At 44.0% G+C, this 24013-nt stretch overlaps 1 protein-coding gene across 2 annotated transcripts in view; it reads right to left on the bottom strand.

Annotated features, from left to right (window-relative positions):
- TRAF3 (TNF receptor associated factor 3) overlaps window positions 1-24013 on the bottom strand; it is a 109711-nt gene that overhangs the window by 20510 nt on the left and 65188 nt on the right. For both annotated transcript variants that reach the window (XM_070593337.1, XM_070593338.1), the window contains exons 4-8: window positions 13858-14119; window positions 11695-11746; window positions 9087-9191; window positions 7859-8026; window positions 695-775 (exon numbers count right to left, since the gene is read on the bottom strand). In XM_070593337.1, the coding sequence (XP_070449438.1) occupies window positions 695-775; window positions 7859-8026; window positions 9087-9191; window positions 11695-11746; window positions 13858-14102 (651 nt within the window). In that variant the 5' untranslated portion in view covers window positions 14103-14119. The remainder of the gene's footprint in view (window positions 1-694; window positions 776-7858; window positions 8027-9086; window positions 9192-11694; window positions 11747-13857; window positions 14120-24013) is intronic.

The following is a 24013-nucleotide window of genomic DNA, read 5'->3' as shown; positions in this document are numbered from 1 at the left end:
GCTGGGAGACTGGGGGGCATGTGCACCACTGAGCCCACAGGTGCCCAGACAGCTCCCCGAATAGCAACCAAAGGGTCTCTAGGTGAGGATCGGATGCAAAAACATTAAGAATCCTGGGAATTTTTCCATCTGGATATATCCTGATCACATGAAGTTAATGCAAAATATACTTGCCTTAAAGAAAGTGTACCTGAGGACAGTTTAATACGCATGGCCTCTGGGAGGTTGCACAGGTGGCTTCCGGTAGCCCCTGAAATGTGGGAGCTGCCCCTGTGCCCACCTGCTCCCCAGCGCCATCTCCACACAGCATGCATGGCCAAAACAGCTCTTGAGTATCTCTAACTTAACTTATTTTCTTGAGATAACCTTACAGTAATTCCTGTTTTACAGATTTAAAAATAGGATTTTTTTAGAACCTTTTCAAAAAGTGTCACCTTTGCTTGCATTATAAAATAATCCCATTTTTCTCAATTCCTAATAATATTTTGTTCTGAATTTACCACTTTGTAGCATTTAATTGCTTGCTTCTGAAATTTCTGACTCCAAAAAATAGTATGGGGTTTTTCATTGTTTTTCTACTACACATATCACTACTGTGAACTGTGAAAACCTTTGACTTCAGCTATCAAGGGCAGAGTGGAGTCTCTTGGCACACTAGTCCTAGGACTGCACAAACGCCTGAAAAGGCCCTTACCTCGCTTCTCAGAAGGGTCTGCACACTGCACTTATGAGGGCAGGACACCACCACACAGGGACACTCAGTGTCTTCGTGTTTCTGGAGGAGAAAAAGAAAGCGTTGTCAACGTTGAAACATACAACCCGCCTTCCTTCAGATTCCACCAATGTCCCCACTGTCTCTATGTGAACTCAAAGGACACTCACATTACATTTGGATGAGACCTTACATTCAAATAGTTTGAGTGCCTCAAAATAAGGCATCTCAAAAGAGCTACTCAAATCTGACAAGTCAGGGCAACTTGTGGGAGCATGGTTGCCAGAGGTGGCGTGAACACAGCAGCTTCCCTGACACGCGTGCTCAGGTAGGCTTGGCCCTAACCAGCGTTCACGCCGCTGGCAGATGACAGGCCGGGACTCAGCCTGGTGTCCAGTCTTTGCTGGCTGGAGAGAAACACAGTTTTCCTTTGGCCTCTTAGTTTGGGGTCTGGAAATGACGTTTCTCAAATACCTGAAAACAGTGTGATCTACTCGGTATTTAAGTTACTGTCCCGAAATCTTATCTAAATTATCTTTAGGACATAGAAAACATTGATAAATTTTGGTATAACCCTTCTCCGGATGCGACAAATTTCAACTTTATAGAGCCTGGATGATGGCGAATGTTCAACCCAATGCCAGAGGCACCTAACGGGAACGTGTCCAGTGCACCTGTCCACAAGCAAAGCGAGGGCAATAACTCCCAAAACATCAAACCCAAGGGCCCTGGAGAGCACCATCAGACACATGACAAAGGGCCACTGGAGAGAGATTAACACAGGCAGAACCAGAGAGGTAACTGCATGCTACACAACACAACTCGTGGGAGGAGAGTCTCCTGTAGGAGGCAGCACTAAGCAAGAAGGAAACCTGTTTCCTCTGTGGCCCTGGGACTCTTCCAATTCCCCTAATCTGGTTTTTCAGATCCTGTCTGGGACTCCACAGCTACGCTGTTGTTCACTTGAACAACGAGGGGAGCACTCGCTGAGCACCTCAGTCTGCCTGGGCAGGTGTGGGCCAAGGACGGTGGCCTACCTCTGAGGAGGCCTGCAGCCAGGCACCAGTCAGCTTTCTTTGGTGTGTTTTTAAGTCTCTTGTCTCTAGGAGTGGGTGCACTGTGGGTCTGCAACAGCTCAGAGATAACACCTACAGCGCACAGCTGCTCTGCGCCTGGGCTTGGTCCTGAGGGCAAGTCCATTCAGAGCTCAGGAGAAGGCATTTGACTGGACTGAACCTGACCAGGAGGCTTCCCACAAGGGGGTACCACATAGGAGCACCAGCTTTCCATTCTACTTGGCTGTGCTCAAATTCCCTATGAGTTCTCGGGTTTCAAGGCTTTCTTTGCCTTGCAGTGGGAAACCTCGGACAAACGGCTTCACCTCCCTGCCTTACTTGTAAACGAGGGAGTGAACAGACCTCCCTTACAGGGGAGCTCTGAGGACTGAGTCAGTCACGGGCCTGGAGAGGAAGCTGGCAAACGCTCCAAAGATGCTACCCCTCCTCCCTGAACCTGCCCTTGATCCACCTTCATTCACCAGGCCAGGCATGCGCAGGGTGCTGGGGTGAGCCCGACAAGGACAGCTAGAAACACACACAAATAGACAATAACCACTGCGGCAAGGGGACAGGGAAGCTCAGGGCGCTGGCAGAGGTGATGGGGGTGCCCAGAGGGGGAGCTCTGCAGAAGAAGCAAGGGTAGGGGCAGTGGGAGGGCAGGGCAGGGGACTGTGGGAGGTGGGGCTGGGGGTCGGCAGGGCCAGACCAATCAAGATCTTTGTGTATCCTTGCAGATCTGTGCAAAAATATCTGAACAATAAGTTTCTAGAAGTAGGCTTTATAGGTATCAGAGGGTACAGGTATTTAAATGGGATTTTGATAGATATTACCAAGCTGCTTCCAATAACCCTACACAAACACACTCCCACTATCTTGAGAAAGCATGCTCCTGCACCCTTGTCAATTCTATCAAACTTTTCAATCTTTGACAATGTAAGAGGTGAAAAAGGCAATGAGTGTGATTTGCAATTCTTTTCTTTTTTTTGAGGACGATTAGCCCTGAGCTAACATCTGCCGCCAATCCTCCTCTTTTTGCTGAGGAAGACTGGTCCTGAGCTAATATCCATGCTCATCTTCCTCTACTTTATACATGGGATGCCTACTACAGCATGGCGTGCCAAGCAGTGCCATGTCTGCACCTGGGATCTGAACTGGCGAACCCCGGGCTGCCGAAGCAGAACGTGCGCACTTAACCGCTGCGCCATGGAGTCGGCCCCTGCAATTCTTTAATAATGTATGGTTAAGAATATTTTTGATATTTACTAATCATTTATATTTCCTGTGAATTGCCTTTTCATGGCTTTTGTCCACCATAGTGAGTTGAATAGTGACCCCACCTCCCCCTCCAAAGTTCACGTCTACCTGGAACCTCAGAATGTGACGTTATTTGGAAATAGGGTCTTTGTAGATATAATTAGTTAAGAAGAGGTCACACTGCTTTAGGGTGGACCCTGAATCTATTGACTGGTGTCCTTATCAGAGAAGAGGACACACAGCAGGAAGACTCCATGCGAACGTGGCGGCAGACTGGAGTGATGCAGCTGTAAGACAAGGAACGCAAGGATCGCAGCCACCAAAAGCTAGGAAGCGGGAAGGAAGGAGTCTTGTCTAGAGCCGTCAGAGGGAGCACAGCCCTGACAATACCTTGGTTTTGGATTTCTAGCCTCCAGAACTGTGAGGGAATGAATTTCTGTTGTTTTAAGCTGCCAACTTTGTGGTACTTTGTTACAGCAGCCAAAGGAAAACAACACACCCATTAAAAAAATTTATAATCTATTCGTATGTAAGAACTCTCTGTATATTAATAAAATCAGTCCTGTCTATAAAATTAAATACTAACTTTGATACATACACAGAATGGATGTAACACAGATGTGAGTCATAAAGCATAACTACACAGTGAACACCCACTGGGGACAGGAACATAACTAGTAACTTCCATCTACCTGCGTGTTCCTCTCCTATCTCCTCCTCAACTTTCCCCAAGGAGTAACCACTAAACCACAAACCTGAATTTTGTGTTTCTACTTCCTTTATGTAGAAAAAAAGTTTCATTACACAGATATGTGTGCCAGACAAAATACTGTTCCATTTTGATTGCTTTTGAATTTTATTAAAGTCTACCCTATGATTCCTCTGCAACCTGGCTCAATACTATGCTTCTCAGTCTGACCCATGTGTTGCATACAGCTGTGGGTCCTCAACTGTCAGGCTGTATGATAGTACTGTCATATATTTTCCCTGCCACATCACACACAGTCCCCTGTGTCCACCACAATGGGTATGTCCATTCTCCAGCTGATGGACGTTTGGGTTGTTTCCAGATTTCCGCTGCTCTGGTTATGCTTGACCATACTTCCTGGTAAGTATGTGCAAAAGTCTTCTCTCACATCTAGGAAAGGAACTGCTAATTAGTTGAGTACATGAATGTTCAACCTAATAAAATATTGACAAACTGTTTTCCAAAGTGGCTGTACCTATATATACTCCCATTAAAATATATATTTTCCCGGGGCTGGCCCCGTGGCCGAGTGGTTAAGTTCGCGCGCTCTGCTGCAGGCGGCCCAGTGTTTCGTTAGTTCGAATCCTGGGCGCGGACATGGCACTGCTCATCAGACCACGCTGAGGCAGCGTCCCACATGCCACAACTAGAAGAACCCACAACGAAGAATACACAACTATGTACCGGGGGGCTTTGGGGAGAAAAAGGAAAAAATAAAATCTTTAAAAAATATATATATATATATATATATTTTCCCATGAGATCTTTATAATTCTGACTTTTCACAAATGAAAAGAACCGTTTAAAGAGACTGATATTCAATAATTATTCTAGACTAAATGTAAAAGAAGCGATTTTTTCCTGATACTTTAAATTATGCTGGCCTATAGATTAAAAAAAAAGAACTTGAAAACAGCTGATATAATGCCAATACCACGATTAACACACAGAACAGAAATTCTCACATGAACTGCAATGGTCCAGAGTTTCAAAGCTTTATCAATCTATATTTCGTCAACATTTGATGTATCTGACATCAAATGGCTCACCTGGGGCTTCAGGTCTGCCTAAGTTAGACAGGTCGCTCTTTCTAAAAATAAACTAAACGCCTGAGGATGAGACTGTGTGTTAGAGTTAAAAGAACAAGACTAGGGAATCGAATCATGCCACTGACGGGACAGGAGGCCAGGGCAAGTCCTGGAACCTTCCTCAGCTGTAAGGAAGTGACTGTGCAACTGTCTTGCTAGTGCTAAGGGTTTCAAGAGTCAGGGGAGGGTGTGCACTAGCTGTGACCTCCAACAGGCATGCCTCGTACAATCATTACAGGCCCTGACAGAAAGGAAAAACGGCTTAAGATACATTTCAGTATCAACACCTTTAAAACAGTTCAAAAACAGTTATCATCACAAGAGTGTAGTAAGATTAATAAAGAATATTAATTTACACAACTCAGGTTCCAAACTTAATCATCATTTTCTATGTCTACACCTGTTATGTCTCTCTCCCCTGTTTGCAGTCAACAAATGTAAGACCCAGATCAACTCAAATGCTGTCTCCTCACCAAAGCAGGTTAGTTAACTGGCCCTTCCTTATTGGTGCTTTCTTCCTGCACAGTTACATTTCTTTCCGAACTACAATGTATTCAACAGTGTATCCAAGCATCTCCCTCACCAGATCATGAAATGAAGGGAGGAGACTGTCATTTATTCTGTGCGTCCTGAGCAAGTAGCTCAGGGTCTGGTGCCCAACAAGCACTCAATAAATATCTTGTGAATCCATATACTATGTTATTATTTTATTTTTTGCTGAGGAAGATTAGTCCTGAGCTAACATCCGTGCCAATCTTCCTCCACTTTACATGTGGGTTGCTGCCACAGCATGTCTGGCGAGTGGAGTAGGTCTGCACCCAAGATCCAAACCCACAAACCTGGGCTGCTGAAGTAGAGCTTAACCACTATGCCTTTAAAACCAATCTCTTTACAGCCTCATTTGGCGTTCAGAGTCAGTTACTCACGTGATGTTTAATTGACACATTCTACAATTCCTTCTCAAATGAAAATTAATTCCTGGATTCTATTCTTCAAATAAAGGCAACTGATCTTTGTAAAGTGTAACTTTGATAGCAATATACTAACATGCATAAGGTTTGGAGTATTGCTCATTACGTACATGTCTCATTCACTTCAATTTAATTACTGAAGAAATTATTCAATTATGACAAATACTACTGCTACTTTCCAAAGGGGATGGTATAGTTCTTAAAAGTTTTTAATAACTGGAAATGTCTAGAATCATACAGGAAAAAGGTTTCACAATGGAAGAAAGTGACAGGCATAGGAAAGTTATATAAAGTGAGGTAAATATGGGGATTATAAAGTAGAGCTCATCTCATTTCATACAGAAACACAAAAACTTTTTCCTAAACTCTGGTCAATAAAAGTGGATGGATGCTAGAACATCTATCAGGAATTTGACTGTGGCCCTCACACCCTGGCTGCACTTACAGAGTCCGCTCTCTTCTGAGGATCCCATCAGTCATCATCTGGCCAAGTTCAGAGGTCAATTCTCAGCCCCTCCCTGCTCAGCCTCTCAGCAGCATCTGCTCCACCTACCCCACCAGGCCCTCCAGCTCCCCTGCCTCTGGGACACCACTGTCGTGATGCTCCTTTGCTGGATGACCTCCCCTCTTAGTACTGTAAGCATTCATGTGCCCCAGGCCTCTGTCCTCTGACTTTGGCACTCCTCTCCACTCGCTCCAGTCCCACAGCAGCAAGGACCCTTGATTAATACATATCTGCAGCCCAGATCACTCCTCAATTCTCCCCCCAAGCCTGTTATCCTCTGCTGAGCCCCGCCTTGTTAGGGCACTATGGCTCATCCAGCTGCTCTAGTTACAAATGCTGGACATCATCCTTTACTCATCCTCCATATCTGAGCCATCAGCTAATCCCACTGGCTCTACTTTCAAAGCCTACCCCAGTATAACTGCTCTTCCCTCCCTTGCCCTGTTCCCCTTGTCCAAGCCAACACCATGCCTCGTCTCCATGTTTTCCCCTTACCCCCAGCACTACACCCTCCACGTCCACCTGTCACACCTGCCAACATGGAACTCTGACAACGTCACTCCTGTGCTCAAGGATGCCCAGTGCCTGCCAACGCCCCCCCGCAACTAGCTTGCCTCCAACACCTTCACACCTCACCTTGGTTCCTTGCACAGGAGCTATGCTGGCCTCTCCCAGTCTGTGAATCCACTGCCAAGTAGTTCTGTCTCAGAGCCTGTGTGCTCCCTGCCGCTCCCTCCGCTCCAAGTGCTCTTCCCACATTGGGCCCCGACCACCTCAGAGAGCCAGCCTGATCCCCCCCTTCCCCTGAGGCCAGTTCATTTTTCTGCTTAGTACAGATCACTGCCACACATTATATGGTTGCCTGTTCACGATCTCTTCCCACTGGAAGAGTGAGCTTCACCACTGAGCCCTCAGCTCCCAGCACAGTGCCCAGCACATAGTAGGTACTCAGTAAATACTTGTTCAACAAATGGACAAATATTTGAGGGTTACTACACCATTGATTGTTTTTATAGTTTGTCCTCCACCCCCAACCTCTCTCTCTAATTTACAGACAAGTGATCTGATTCTAACATGCGTACAATGTACAACTGTGCCAGATAATCGATGTATGAAAAAAGGTTAAATTCTCATCTCTCCCCCGACAGACAGCTGCACTTCAATACTGCAGGATAAATTACCCTGTTGAGTGACAGTTACGTCACAGAGTTGGAAAAGATGAAACAATCCAATAAGATTTTGAGGCCATTCCCTGGGACAAGTGAAAAATTCTATCTTTTTTAAATAATTAGTCTTCATTTTTTTGGGCACTCACAGTCAATCAAGGCAATGGAAACTCAATTACATAAATCAAAACAGGCAAAACAAATAAAGCTTAACTCTGAAATAAAGTCAGATGAAAATTGATATTTACTGCTATCTTTTCTCTTTATTCCTGTTAGAATAGTCATTTAAAAAGCTATTCTGTGGACAAATTACATCTGGATAGAGGGAAAGTAGGTGAAACAAGAAAATACTGCACCTGCAACGTAATCATTGGAACCTGACTCTTGCAGTGACTGCATGTGGCCTCGCGATATTTACAGGCCTTTTCCACGTGATCACGCAGGTCTTTTCTCAATACTTTCTCTTTGCAGTCAGGACGAACGCACGCAAGTTCTTCAAACTGGCAATCGTTCTTTAAATGCACCTGTAAGACAGAGGATTTGAAGTTTTTTCTCCCCAAAGCCCCAGTACATAGTTGTACCTCCTAGTTGTAAGTCATTCTAGTTCTTCTATGTGGGACGCTGCCTCAGCATGGCTTGAGGTGTGTAGGTCTGCGCCCAGGATCTGAACCGGTGAACCCTAGGCCACCAAAGCAGAGCACGCGAACTTAACCACTCAGCACAGGGCCAGTCAAAGTTCTTAACTGGCAAAAAATTCAATCAGAAATACCAGATTCTGGCCTTTATGCAATTAAATCCTGCAGCAATGTTTCTATCTGCCGTTAGGCCAGTTTTTCACAGAGAAGAGTGACAAATGTATCAAGAGACACTGAATTTCATATTCTATTTAGGGATTACTCAAACCACATTGCTTTTAAAGGATAAAAGTCAACTCTTCCTCCTGGATGGTTATCTGCTAAGGACTTTGTTTTATTCCAATTCAAATATCCTTTCAGGATAAAATATGATACGAATTAAAAAAATTTAAGAAGTTATGTAGAATTTCATGGTAAAAAAAAGAGAAGATTTAATGGGCCTTCCAAAATTAAAATTCAATTCAGACTTCTTTCTGTTCTAAACAGGGTGAGGGTGTTTAAAAAACAGGTGACAATTCATCCAGTGACGTCATAAAAAATAACATTTCATAACTAAATGGCTTTGACTACTTTCATACTTGGATGTATTTTGAAAGATTAATGTAATCATGGTCTCAAGGAGCCACATCATGCTGACCAATGACTTGTATTTCTTTTTTTTTTTTTTTGAGGAAGATTAGCCCTGAGCTAACATCTGCTGCCAATCTTCCTCTTTTTGCTGAGGAAGACTAGCCCTGAGCTCACATCTGTGCCCATCTTCCTCCACTTTATATGTGGGACGCCTACCACAGCATGGCTTGCCAAGTGGTGCCATGTCCACACCCGGGACCTGAACCAGCAAACCCCAGGCCACCGAAGTGGAACGTGCAAACTTAACCGTTGCGCCACCCGGCCGGCCCCGACTTGTATTTCTTAATGTGAAAACCCACCCTGTCACTTCAGTACTTACCAGCAGATGTCCCAGGGTTAACTGCTCTACACAACCTCTACTTTCATTCCTACAATATATCTGAAGAGCCAGAATCTCTCTCTTGCAGCAATTATCCTTAAACACCTGAAATTGAAAGACAGTTATTTTAGAGGATTAATATTTCTTAATCTCCACATGTCGCTACTTAGGGCAAGGCAAAACCACTTTAAAAAAATCACGAGAGCACCTCTTAAGTGGACCTCAGAAAGCATTAAGGACCATCTTAATTTCTAATTTCTATGAGCAGAATGAAGGAGTTACCCCTACTAAGAGAGACAATTTAAATAATACAACCTTAACTACCATCTTCTATTAAATAAGCCAAAAGAAAACAAGTTATACTGCGAAATTAAAGATCATTTTGGGACATTCAAACATTTTGGATGAACTATGACACAACGTCAAGGAGGGGGCAGAGCAGGACCAAGCTCACATTTGGACTCTGGGGAGTTCCAGGAGCCAGCACTGCGAAGGTGGCCATGGGTGGTGCACCTCCTATCAAGGGACAAGTGTAGAACGTGCTACAACTCAATGCCTTTTTAGGCTTTTTATGTTTGCTAGAGAAACAGAGAAATTACTGTAAAAGATGATAGCTTACAGATGGTGTGAAGAACATTTATTTTGGTTCCTTCTCTTAAGGTTATGTAACTCATAACTCATTCTTCACCAAAAAGGAGACATTAGCTTGCTATTAAAAGAAAAACTCTCTTAAATATATATTGCAAAAACTGAGGTTAATCCAATAGTGAAAATGTTTCCGTTTGAAAATGAAAAACTTCCTTCCTTTAGTATTATTTTTCCCTTAGAAAACAAGTACACTCGCTCCTTCTAACAACACGTTTTACACCGTCTTAGTCCTCAGGCACTTCTAAGAAACTCCCACATATTAACACTCTAGAACAGTGGAAAAAGAGACAGGAACCTTAATATGCCTTTCTCAGGCAAAGAAACAGAATCAACAGCTGTTAAGAGTTAAAAATAAAGTAATTTGGAGTCAAATCTAATCCTTTATAAACATGACTCTTTTTAAAAGGTCATAATTTATGATACTAAAGTCAACAAAATAGGTATTTTTAATCAGTAAGAAATAAGCTTCTTTTTTGCGCCATTAAGTTTCTTAAGTCATTTGAGTTTAACTTTATAGATAAAAAACATAGATTGAAAACATCAGAATAATTATAAGTATAGAATTTTAGAGCTTAAAAAGATCTCATATTATTTACTGCAACTATCCCATTTAGTAGACCCAAGGCCCCATGGTGGGTCCCACCATCAGTGACCTGCTGAGGGGTAGATCTGTCTCCTGGGGCCCCTCTTTCCCATGAAGAGCTAGGATGTTAGTCATTCTCATTTATGATTCTTCAGCAAAACTAGTAACTTTTCTTAAGCTATCAATGCCATTGAAAAATAAGGATAACAATTCTGAATAATGAAATGGAGACCCTAAAAAAATCACCTTAGTCCATTGTTTCAGCCTTCTCTCGCAATCACATTGGTTAGATATGTATTAACAAGTTAACAGGTTAGTTCTCATGTTAAGATAAACAGTAAAGTTAAGTAATTTGTCTTTCTTAAAAACAATACCTGTTACTGAAGTCTTTAGCAGCAGGTAAACACTAAGGAAGAAAAGGTACATGGATATTTGGCCATTTCCGTCGCTTAAACTGTCCAGGGTAGGTTACATCAGACACCCTTGTTCTGCTAGCCCAGGGTCACCTACTGCCAGCAACCCTCAAGTCACTGCACTCACCGAGCTGCCCTGACGACAAACTCAGTCTACAAAGTGCTTTAGACAGGAGAGCTCCAGAGCACAAATTTTATTGTACAATTTAATGACCTACATTTAAAAAACTTTTAGATTCATTAATCAAAATATTGGAACCATACATTTTTATTAATATTTTAAGTACTTTAAGAACGAGTTGTTTCAAACTAAATGTATGCCTGGCAGGCTTTGGCAGTGTGTGGATGACCACAGAGAAGCCATGAGAGGGAGAGGATCAGAGCCCCAGGAGGGAAGCTGGTGGCCGACCCGGGTGGCCCACTATGCTCTGAGAGCCCGCACTGACACCCATGAGTTCTTACTGGCACACACCATCACGTGGGAGCAGGAAGGGACGGAAATCTCATGTGTCTAATGACTTCAAGATACTGCATGGAGGGCAGACAAAGAGCACATTCAATAGCACCCCTCAGACTAGCACCGTTTTAAGAGGTGAGTACAAGCTGTCTGGGGTAAAGACCCTAGATGACAGCACACATCTCTGCACTTTACTTACACCAACTCCTGGACTCCTCCCACACGTCCTGGGGGTCTTAGGAGGTGATACCGTTACTGTTACAGGTGAGGAGACAGGATCAGAGTGGGTGAAGCACTCCCCGAGGTTACAGAGCTGGGCAGCTATGGAGCAGATCTGCCCGTCTGTCCAGGTGCTTACACGACACGGTCCTCTGCCTTGACCCTGCTGCACCAGCTGACAAACTCTGAGATACAGTTGGATCTTCAGAGCGCTGGATGCAAACTATGTGGAAAGTACTACCAGCTTAAAACATTTGACAAAATAATTCATTAAAAACCCAAGACTACCTTATCTTTAATGATGCCTTCTTGACACGCAGTACATTTTGGGCTTGAGGAGCTGAGAGGAAACACATAACAAACACGTTAAGGTGGAAGCCCCTTTCTCATTTGAACCCACGAGATGCGGTGGACAGCTCACCTTATGGTCAAACTTGCCTTGTGAGGTTCAGAGCAACAACCAGAGCTTCAGGATGCCATGGCAAATTTAGTTTAAATACAAAGCCAGGGGAGAAAAGGGCTAAATTTTTTTAATGGTAATTTTTCATAAGGAAGTTTTTAAGCAGAACAACTTAGATTAGTCCCACTTGGAAAGCCCCTTTCAATTAAAAGTGAATTTTTTTTTCAGAAACTAAAACTAGCTCTCTGTGGAGGCGCTCTTCAGTGTGAGTGTCCAGAGCTTACTGGGAGAGCCTTTAAATGGTCTTGCTTTATAAACACAGCCAGTATTCTCTCCACAAACTAATTTTCTTCGTGGTATACTGAAAGGCCAATGCAGTTCCACCCATGTTAACAGTATAAGAATTTAAAACTGAACCTGTCTAAAGAAACCCTAGTCTCCTGTATTATTCTAGTCCTCAAACTCAGGACATGAGCCACTGCTCCCACTTTGTCTTTTTTGGACTTGATTTCTACCCCATCCTGTGTCTGGAAACTACCTCCTAAAGATTAAAAATAAAAACTAAGTTTGAGCCCTTTCTACTTCCATGGCCTCTGTCCTAGACAGCCCAAGGACTCCAGGAGTCCAGGCCAGGGAACGTCAGTGGAGGCTTCAGAGAGCAGGAGACAAGGTCAGGCACACTTGTGCTGGCGCCGTGAGCAGCAGCGGGAGGCTCCACAAGCCTGGATGCGGGCAGGAGAGCTGAGGGCTGATGGGGGAAGAAATTAAAATTTCAAAATAAAAGCTCACTCATTTAGACTACATTAATATGCAGCTTGTGCTAAATTGTTTTAACCATGTCAATCTTTTCATATCCTTAGACCCCAGGGCTAAGAATCTTCTGGGTGGGATCCCCTGACACCTGGAAAATATAGAACAGGAGGAGAGCCAGGAGCAGAGAAAGAGCGGAAACCAGAAGAGGAGAGCCCCTGGGATCCCCCCTCCCCTGGGGCCCAGCAGGACAAGCAGGTCTCCCCCTGGCCCAGAGCTGCAGTCCAGGTTCACACGTTAAGGGAAATCAGGTGCTCTGAGTCTACTCTGCCTTCACTAAGCTCGACTCAGGAGTTATTTTACTCACAAGTGGGTGAAACTGAGCCCACTGTTTGAGATGAGTGGACACGACCACAGCCAGAAGCACCCAGGAGAGGGTGGGAGGAGAGGGAGGCTGGCTGCTGTATGGCCATCAAGGGCTGTGTCCTCAGTGGCAAATCAGGAAGAGAAGTGGGGCAGCCTTCCGAGGCCCGTGTGCCCTGATGATGGGGAGCAAGTCTCAGCATGTCCTGGTGTGACCCCCGTGCCCAGCACCATGCCCAGAAAATATCTGTGAGATGAACGAAGATGCTTTCTTGGCCAATGTTATTTCTGCTGTAAAATTCCAGTCTGCCTCGCTGACTCCCCTTATGATTCTAAAACGGCATCAATACTCAGCTGACAAGGGCTTCCAAGGGCTCAGTGCGTGTGCTGGGTAAACACGCACAGACTGGATTCCTACTCGGGTGAGGGACATGTCCAGTCCTTCCTGCTGACCTTCCTGCTGGCTCAACCTCTCCCCACAAGAGCACCTGCACTTTAAGGACTCCTATGTCATTTGCTGATGGATGTGTCTCCTACATGAACTGTGAGCTCCTCAGGCAAAATTCAGCAACACGGATCGGGGATACCAGGGACAGAGTGGCCAGGGCCATCAGGAAGGCAGTAGGCACAGGAGAGACTTCACAGGAGGTGCTTTGGGGAAGAGAAGAGAGAAGTCTTCAGGACAGGGCTGGGCAGTCCAGGTGGCAGGTCACAGAGGCCTCAGAAAACTCAAATGTGAGGTCCCACTCACATCATCCCCTAATCATTCCCTAAATGATTCACAAGCTGGGCTCTGAGAATTCTACTGGGGCTTTTTTAGAGCTTTCAACCTTTTGAGTTTATTTTTTAGAGAAGTAAATGAAGGAGCGGGTGGAAGAGCGAGACTGGAGAAGCTGAAATACACAGTGAACCCAAACCAGGGCGGTCGGGGCGCCTACCTCAGCAGGGCAGCCATGCAGGTCTCGCAGAAGCGGTGTCCACACTCAGTCTGCTTTGGGTTACACAGCACCAGGCGGCACTTCTCGCACTTGTACTTGTCCTCCACTGTCTTCACAAACCTTTCTTTGTAACCTCCTTGTTCAGGGACGAAAACTGCCGTGCTGGTGCTGCGGTCAGGGTGCAGCTTTAGCGGCGGGTTAGTCTGCAGGGCGCCAGGGGAGTCCATCTTCTTACTCGACTCCATCTTAGGAAAGAGAAATTCTGTGGGGGGAAAATAACAGTAACTGAGTTAAGGTGCAATCACATCGTCCTGCACAAGGAAACTACCAACACAGCTCTGGAAAAGCCGAAGAGTCTAGGAGGTCTTTTCTTTCAGTTTTAAGTAACACACAAGAACCTTTCCTGATTTTAACGTGATGGGAACAACAGACGACCCAACGTGCTTCCTTCCTTTCTGCTTCACCCAAATACTACTGTTAATGTTACTACTCAAAAGACTTTCTAAAGGGTGTAAATTGTATTTTAAGGTTCTTTAAAATACAGATAATACTTTGCTGTGCTGTAACTTCAATTTGGATGCATCATTCCAATATATTTTTTATTGAGTTCATAATAGTTGACATCATTGTGAAACTTCAGTTGTACATTGTTTCTTGTCTCTCACCACATAAGTGTTCCCCTTCACTCCCTGTGCCTCCTCAACCCCCCTTTCCCTGGTAACCACTGAACTGTTTTCTTTGGCTGTGTGTTTGTTCATATTCCACATACGAGTGAAATCATCTGGTGTTTGTCTTTCTCAGTCTGGCTTATTGCACTTAACCTAATTCCCTCCAGGTCCATCCATTGTTGTTGCAAATGGGATGATTCTGTCTTTTTACTGGCTGAGTAGTATTCCATTGTATATACCACATCTTCTTTATCCAGTCATCAGTCGATGGGCACTTCGATTGTTTCTATGTCTTCATTCTGATAGTCTGACCAAAGCAACAGCCATTCTTAGCCAATTTTATTTCCTAGTTAGCCTCACTGCCTGAGGACAATCTGATGGTATGACTCAGAAGTGACCTTTCCCACTCCGACGGCACTGCAGTCAAGCTTGTGATCAGGACTCCATCTCTCATTCCAAGAACAGCACTTACTGGTTGATGGTGTCTGCAGACTCCTAGTGCTACTCTTTCCACAATGAGACCCCACGAGAGTGTACCCACAGTGCCCTGATCTGGCAGGTCATGACTGGCGTTTGCCTTCTGCCTGTGCCCACTCAGCCCCACCTCACTTCATTAACTCTACAACAATGGGTGCTGCACTGTGCACTACAGAGCTTTGGGGTGGGTCCATCATGGATTTACTGGTACTTTCATGCCCAGGGTCAGAGCCAGTGGACGGGACACTGGCACTGGACAAGTCTCCTGTGCCCACCTGGGCAGGCTCTCCTACTGCACGTGGTAACAAGTGCACAGATGGTTTGTTCCCACCTCAAGTTCCCATCAATAGGCAGAGTAAGCAGTTCCTGGCAATGAGCCACAAAGATCCCAGCCTGAGCAGCCGTGCCAGCTGAGGTGCACAGTAGTGTGTCTGGTGCATCTACAGAGGAAGTTTCTCTCAAAACAACATTGTATTCCTGCTCAATCTACTTCTAATACTTACAAGAATAAGGACCAAATTCTTACTCAGGAGGTCCTGGGCATCTATCCGCCATCCCCATTCTTCTCTCCTCAGTGTGAGGCTCGCCGTGAGCTGGTGCTAGGGTGTGGCTGCACACCCCGTTTGCTGGAACGGGAGGCAGCCCCTCAGCCCAGAGCACAGGGCACTCAGAGGTGGACCTGGTGCAGGGCCCACTCTCTGCAAGCCTTGTTCCTCACACTGCCTCTTCTGAGGCTGAAAGAATGGGCAATTCAAGGCTAGGGATGTACAGGAACTAACGCCAGCAGCAGACCATTTGACAGATAAATGAATTGGTGTTCTAGCCACACTCAGGTTAGTTTTAATAAAATAGAACATTACTGTGGCAAAGTGTGGGAGTGTTCTGTGAAATCTATTTGTAAAACCCCCCCAAAATTTTCAAAATGACCTCAAAAGGCCAGCAACCTTTTGCTCACAAACTTGTTGATCAGAACCTGTTCATTAAGATGCTAAGTAGGAAGGTGCCGATGCTAACCTTGCCTGTCAGAGAAAAGGGTCAATCTGCTGTCCTCCAGCCACCCTACCTCTGGCCATGCACGCCCTTCCCTGCCCTCCATGCTGGGCACATGGTTCTGCAGATGCTCTAGGCTCACTCCCAGCCCCCAGGCACCCCCACCTGGAATGCACCTCCCACCTTCTCAAGGAGGCCCATCCTGGCTGACCCCACTCACACGACCCCCTTTGCCATGGCTGTGCCTTTTCCACGGCATTCCTGCCTTCTGGGACTGCAAACTTATTCTTCATTGTCTCTCTCCTTTCAGCAGAACATAAGCTCCCTGATAAGATGAATTTTGATCTGTTTTGTTGACTGACAAACCCCAGGTACCTAGAATAGTGCCTGATGGGTAGAAGGGGCTAATACACGATTGCAGAGTTAACAGAAGAAGAGGTGTAGTCTGAGTTACTCGTATTAAACTGTATTTCTGTGAGAACCAACTCTTCCAGAGAAAGGAAATTCTTCAGCTTTCAAATCTAATCTTTCAGCTTCATGCCTTGAAAACCCCTGCTTAGATTATAAACTACTTTCAACTTTGGTTTAGTATTTTATCCTATAGAATAAACAGTTTTTAATGAGAAATGTTTGATTCTTAGGAGGCGAATTCCTATTTCAAATATGAGGGACAAATAGCTTAAGCTAATGATAAATAATAAATGTTCATTTACCTATAACATGTCACACTCTGTACAAACAAGAAAGAATATAGTTTTGGATCCTTTGTTTTTACAGGTTACTTAAGATAAGCAGAGAGATACACAGGTATCCCAAGCACACAAATGAAAAACCTCACAGCAGCCTTGCCCTAAAGGGCAGAGGACAGCTCACAGCTGGCAGGTTTGTCAGGACTTAGCTGTAATGTGGGGCACTGATATGGGCATCTCTAGAATGGGCTACCGGGTATCTCTCACAACCCTACCCAGCATCCCTGCATCCTGTGCCATGCATGGCCCATTCTTGAGCTAAGCTGCTGGCTGGAGAATCAGCCGCCAGGGAAGGAGGGAAAGAGGCCCTGTAGTGCTTAGGCAGCAGGAATAGGAAAACACCAGACCTCCTTCACCCAATAGTCACAGGTGAGGAAAAAGAAGCATAAGAAAACTGCTTATACAGGAAATGTCCAGAACAGGCAAATTCAGAGCCCGAAAATAAATTCATGGTTGCTAGGGGCTGGGGGAGGGGTAGCATCTACTAACGGGTTCAGGGTTTCTTTTTGGGGTGATGCAAGTGTTCTGGAAAGAGATAATGGTGATGACGTCACAACTCTGTGACTATACTGAAAACCACTAAACTGCACACTTTAAATGGGTAATTTTTATGGCATGTGAATTATATCTCAATTTATAATCTAAACAGTATTACAAAGCAACAGTTCAAAATGGTTCCATTTGTGTTGGGTTAACTTGTGATATTTATAAATAGTGTCATTTACTTTATTTTTTTAAATCTTTTTAAAGATTGGTGCCTGTGCTAACATCTGCTGCCAGTCGTTTTTTTCTTTTCTTCTTCTTCTCCCCAAAGCCCCCCAGTACATAGTTGTATATTCTAGTTGTAGGTCCTTCTGGTCGTGCTGTGTGGGACGCCACCTCAGCATGGCCTGATGAGCGATGCCAAGTCTGCGCCCAGGATCCGAACTGGTGATGCCCTGGGCTGTCGAAGGAGAGTGCACGAACTTAACCACTCAGCCATGGGGCCAGGCCCTGGTGTCATATACTTTAAAATATAAGACTCTAAAACTGAAACTATATATGCCTGGTGCTGTGGAGAGTGCATGACACATGAGGGGGTACGACAGGATTTTCATTTATATTACAAGAGTATATTCTCTCAGAGAAAACAACAACAAACAACTAAGACATGGGAGTGTAAAGGGAAAAGATTAAGTACCAGGTACCCTGCCTGCAACTACCCAGAGGTAGACACTCCCTTCTGGCAGTCTGTGCACCTGTGCAGATGTCTAGAAACAGCAAATGCACATATAAGAAAACATGTCTTTTCTTTTTTTCCCTCTACACAAACTGTGTCACACATGCAAACTAACCCACAGCTCTCTGTCACCAACAGTGTATCCTGGGCACTTTTACAGACCAGCACATAATGACCATTTCATTATGTTGAAGGGCTGCATAGCACTCCACTGTACGGTTTGCCACAACTTATATAACCAGTGCTGCTTATGGAGATGTAGGCTGCTTTTGATCTTTTGCTATTATGGACAATCTTCGTTGAACATTCCTAAACATGTATCTCTGTACATTTAGGTAAGCATACAGCAACAGAACTGTTGGGTCAAAGATGATGTGCATTATAAAATATTATAACTGTTGCCAAACTGCCTTCCAAAAAGGTTGTACATTGCATATTTCCTCCAATGGTTAGTAAACTATTAAATATTAGTTTGGAGGACAACAGCCTGTTTCACTTAAACCCTGATGCTTCCCACTTTGTTTCAGCCTGGACAGTGTTTTCTGGAGAGTGCTGTTGGCCATGTTGTTGTGCAAACATCAGGGTTCTCCTGTGGAGCCCGTCAGCAGGCACAGCCCCGGAACACTCTAGGGCACACCCACTGCCCTTCTACACGCGTGAGAGAACCCTTCCTCAGGTAAGCAACTCTGCAAAGCTTTGCCAAACCAATCACATTTTATTTCAGTCAACACACTGGGCACCTACAATGTACACAGCTCTGGGCCTCGACTATCAGGGGACACAGGGATGAAGGAGACTGTCCCCGCCTTGATAGATCTTTGAGGGAGTCACGAGCGCTCCAGAGTCAACAGTGTAACGATCAGCAGAGTGAGAAACGCCACCTGAGAGTTAGAGAGCTGCAGATCTTCAAAAGAGGAAGACATCATCTGTTTTGGGGAAATCGGGCTTCCTGAGTTGACTTGTGGCATAATTCCAATTCTAGTAGAAGCGGACAAGGAGTGGCAGCAGATACAGCACTCTGAGGTGGCTGTGGAGGGGAACCTGGGATTGGGGCTCGGGGGGAGGCCCGGCATCTGGCACTGAGTCAGTCTGGGTGGGAAGGCCGGCCCAGTGTTTCTTCCCTGGGGATCCTCAGGCACAGCACTTATCCTCTGAACCTCACCTTTTCTTTTCACATGAAAAGCAGACACTACCCCTAGTTCTCACAGCATTATCAGGCATCTGTGAGATATTACATGTAGAATCTCTCTGCAAACTCTTCAGCACTGAATACACAGAAGATACATCCTCCTGCCAACTGGGGTCAGGAAGTCTGACAAGGATGGGGCTGTTTCCTCATCTTAGACAGCTCAAAGCCTTTTTTCAAAAAGCCCCTTCTCAGAAATTAAGCAAGAAAAAGAAATAAAAGGCATACACATTGGAAAGGAAGAAGTAAAACTACTTCTATTTTCAGATGACATAATCTTATACACAGAAGATACTAAAGAATCAAGTAAAAACTAGTTGAACTAATGAACTTGTTCAGGATATAAGATCAATATATAAAAATAAATTGTATTTCTAGGGGCTGGCCCCGAGGCCAAGTGGTTAAGTTCCCGGGCTCGGCTGCAGGCAGCCCAGTGTTTCATTGGTTCGAATCCTGGGCGCGGACATGGCACTGCTCATCAAACCACGCTGAGGCAGCGTCCCACATGCCACAACTAGAAGGACCCACAACGAAGAATATACAACTATGTACCAGGGGGCTTTGGGGAGATAAAGGAAAAAAATAAAATCTTTAAAAAAAAAATTGTATTTCTATACACTAGCAATGAACAATGCAAAAATGGAATCGAGAAAACAATCTATTTATAACTGCATCAAAAAGAATAAAATATCTAGGAATAAATGTAACCAAAGGAGGGCAAGATGTATATACTGAAAATTTTAAAACAATGTCCAAAGTCATTAAAGATCTAAATAAATGAGAAGATACTCCATGTTCATGGGTTGTTCATGGATTCATCTCAACCCCTATTAAAATCCTAGCTGGGTTTTTTTCCCCAGAAATTAATACGCTGAACCTAAAATTCATATGGAAATGCAGGAACCCAGAGTAGACAAAACAATCTTGAAAAAGAAGAACAAAGCTGGAGGACTCACACTTCCTTATTTCAAAACTTACTACAAATTAATCAGGACACTGACATAAAGATAGACATACAGATCAATGAAACAGAACTGAAAGTCCAGAAAGAAATCCTTACATTTACGGTCAATTGATTTCTGACAAGGGTGCCAGGACCCAATGGGGAAGGAACAGTATGCACTCAGTATCAGCAATCTCACTATTGTTACAGAACAAAAAAGGCTCATTACAGCTCTTTAAGGGCTGTGCTGGTGGTCACCACACAACTGCTGAGGTACCTGCCTCCTTTCCTCCCAGGTGATCAGCACAGCTCTGGTACAGGAAGTATCGCTTCAAGAGGGACAAGTGGGTGGGTTCTTAGAATTCCTCGGCTGGTATCTTTCCTTGCCTTTCAAAAAAGGTATTAGGTGATATATTTGATACATACAGAAGATTACGTGCAATATACATGTAAGGTCAGAATACAACAAAAACATGAACTCCAGAACCTGTCACCCACTTAATAATCACCATCTGCCTATGTGCTCTTCCTCAGCCATCCTTCTGCCTCTCCAACAGTAAATGTCAGCCTGAGCTTTGTATTTATGATCCACTTGCTATCAGATATATTTTTTTGTTTTGTTTTTCTGGTGAGGAAGATTGGCCCTAAGCTAAAATCTGTGCCAATCTTCCTCTATTTTATATGTAGGTCACCTGCCACAGCATGGTTTGATGAGTGGTGTAGGTCCAGGCCCAGGATCTGAAACCACAAACACCAGGTCACCGAAGCAGGGCGCACCACTACACCACTGGGCCACCCTATTTTTCTTCTTAAAAAACAAACTTTTGCCCATTTTTAACTTAACAAAAATGATATACCATATTTAGTCCTCTGCCATCAGTATTATAAATATTTCTCCATGTTTGCTGTATATAGTAGATATACTTGATTTTTTTGCTGCTGTATAATATTCCATGCTGTACTTGTCCATTTTCTTATCACACTGCTACAGTTTTTGATATTACGAACAGTCTGCTCTGAACATTTGGCACATGTGTTTTGGGGCCCTTACATGTTTCTCTAGGGTTTATACTCTAGATCAGGAAACCAGAGTTTAGCACGCTATATACCCTGTAGCAAGCTCTATAACCAAATCTAGCCAGTAGCCTATTTTTGTTAGGCCCTTGAGCTAAGAATGATTTTTAGATTTTTCAAGAGTTGAACAAACAAATAAAACAAAGGCAACTATGTGACAAGACTGTATGTGGTCCACAAAGCCTAGAATATTTACCATCTTGCCCTTTACAGAAAGAGCTTGCCAGTCTCTGCCCTGGACTCTACGTCTAGAGCACAGAGGAACCGCGGGCTTGCAGGGTGCACGCCTGGCCAATTTACAAGCCAGGGCCAAACTGCTCTCCAAAGCAAAGCGGCACAAGTTTCTGATCATTTGCATCCTCACCAACACTGGGCATCACCAGACATCTTAATTTCTGCCAACCTACCAGATACAGTGGTATCTTTTTTTTTCTTTGGTAATTAAATAGGTTTAGTATCTTTTCAATACTCTCATGGGCCACTTGTGTTTTTCCTTCTATGAAATGCCTGACTGTGTCTTCATGTCATTTTTTAACTGGGTTATTGTCTTTTACAATACTCATTTGTAGGAGTTATTCATATACTCTGACTTCTAATCCTTGTTAGTTATATGCATCATATTAGTTACATTACTATATTAGTCATATTTATTAGTCATATGTCTTCCCCTCAGTTTGTGGCTTGACTTTATTTATGTCCTTTAGTGAAGAAAAGTTCTTAATTTTAAGGTAGTCAAATTTATCCATATCTTGGTCTTTTAAAAATATTCAGGTTAGCACACGGGTGATACTGATGAAAAAGGGACAACCCAGTATACATAAAACCAAAATAGAAAGCAGCTCTAATTCTATCATAAAATCATTTTCCAAAGAAGGATAATCTGCTCAAATAAAACTAGCAAATGAGCCACTAACAACATGAAGCAGACTCAGATTGCTCAAAGTAAATATTCTTCCTAAACAAAAGCTTACTTGAGATAGAAATGACACAAACTCTGAGCAGAGCCCTGCGGGCAGGCCTGTGATCTTTTGTATCAATGAGATGACCAACGTAGGCCTTAGCCAGTCCAAGGAAAGCAGGAGCTAGACACCTCGGCAGGTGTCAGGACTCGTGGACAGAGAGATACTCAGGTCTACTGATGATCCCAAGCTCTACCAGCCCTCAACTGTCACCACAAGAAGTCAGTTTTCATTTGAAATGTAAGAATCATCTAATCACCTCCTAAAACAACTGGACAATAGGAATAATGTCTTTAAGTCTTAAAATAAGAAAAATACTCACCTATTGTGTCCTGAGGAAAAGGGAGTTTTGGATTTAGGAAAACCACTAGTGGAGGCAAATTTTTCACAATCAACTCAGAGGTGGACAATAATGAGCACTCCTGAAGTTGGCCGCGAATGTGGTATATCACCTTAAGACCACACACAAAGTCATGAAGAAGAAACCACTGAGATGAATCTGCTTCAGGTTCCCTCCTACCTATGTAACAGGAAGGGTAAAAACCTCAAGATCACCAAAGGAAACAAAATTTTTATCTGTAGGACAAAGTTTTCAATAGCAACAAGGGCAGGCACAGTTTTTATTACAATGCTCTCCAACCAACAGACACACAACAAATATTAACAATAATAATTTACTGTACCTTTTATATTACTTATCTTTGTAAGCCACCATAAATCCTTTCTGAATCAGGTGGGGTGTACATAAATTAAGCAAACTCAAAACTGGTCACATCAAAAACAGACTAGTGAATGATGTCAGCAAAAATGGCTAAGGAACTCCAAAAACCCATCCTTCAATAAATGCAAGAAAAAAATGGCAAAATTTGTCAGAAACAACTTTTTCAAAACTCTGGAAACTAACTACAAACTTGCAGCAATCAGAGGAACACTTAGCCAAGAGAAACGAGCTGAATCTCAGAAAGAACAGTGAGCTCAGTGGCATTTTACAGTACCTGGCTCCACACCCTGAGAAGTGGTGGCCTGGAAGATAACAGCCCGCAATCCTGGTACAAGTACTTGGTGGTGGGATCGGGTGGCGCGGGGAGCAGGACAGACGTCATTTGCAAAGAATTTTGGTGGTTTGTTTTAACCTGTCTTGTGGCTCCGTAGAAGACTGGTTCAAAGGGCTTGCCTTTACCTCACCAAATTCAGAACTCTCCCAGTGCTAAGGTGCTACTCGGGGAAAGGTTAACTGAAAACATTTACAGGCAAATGTACTAGTTGCTGCTGCCTGAGGCAATCAATAACAGTTGAGGCAAATGATGGACTAGCCAAAAGGCTGAGAAGAAAAGCTGGGAGATAAGGGCTTTGAAAAGCTCCAACATATTCCCAGGAATCTAGAAGGCCATGCAAATAACCAGGGTTGTGTGCAAGCTCAGGAAAGACCTGAGAAGGCCCTGGGCCCTCACCTCTAGCTGACCTTTAGGTTCTGCACGAGCAGGAAGTGAATGCTAAGGCAGAGTTGTGAGCTGCCTGGCTGAGTGCTGAAAACATACCCAAACACTCACACAGACCCCAACTGAAAAGCCTGGGAGATAGTTTTGGTTCCAGGCACTTAAGGAAATATCTGTCCGATCACTAACTGACCACTATGCTAATGGAACAGAGACTTCAGTAACCACACATGATAACGAAGACAGAGTTTACAAAATTAGCTCAAAGAAGTCATCACACAAACAACTATAACAAGCAGGAATAACAAATCCTGTGGAGAGGGGATAACCTCATTTCCAGATCTGCCACATAATAATATTCAAAATGTCCAATTTTCAACAAAAAATTACAAAGCATGCAAAGAAACAAGGAAGTATGGCCCATACACAGGAAAAAAAAGCAAGTAATAGACACT

Source organism: Equus przewalskii, chromosome 25 (genome assembly GCF_037783145.1).
Source record: "Equus przewalskii isolate Varuska chromosome 25, EquPr2, whole genome shotgun sequence".
Taxonomy (NCBI): Eukaryota; Metazoa; Chordata; class Mammalia; order Perissodactyla; family Equidae; genus Equus; species Equus przewalskii.
Note: the sequence above shows the minus strand (reverse complement) of the source record. Positions and strands in the feature narration are given on the sequence as shown.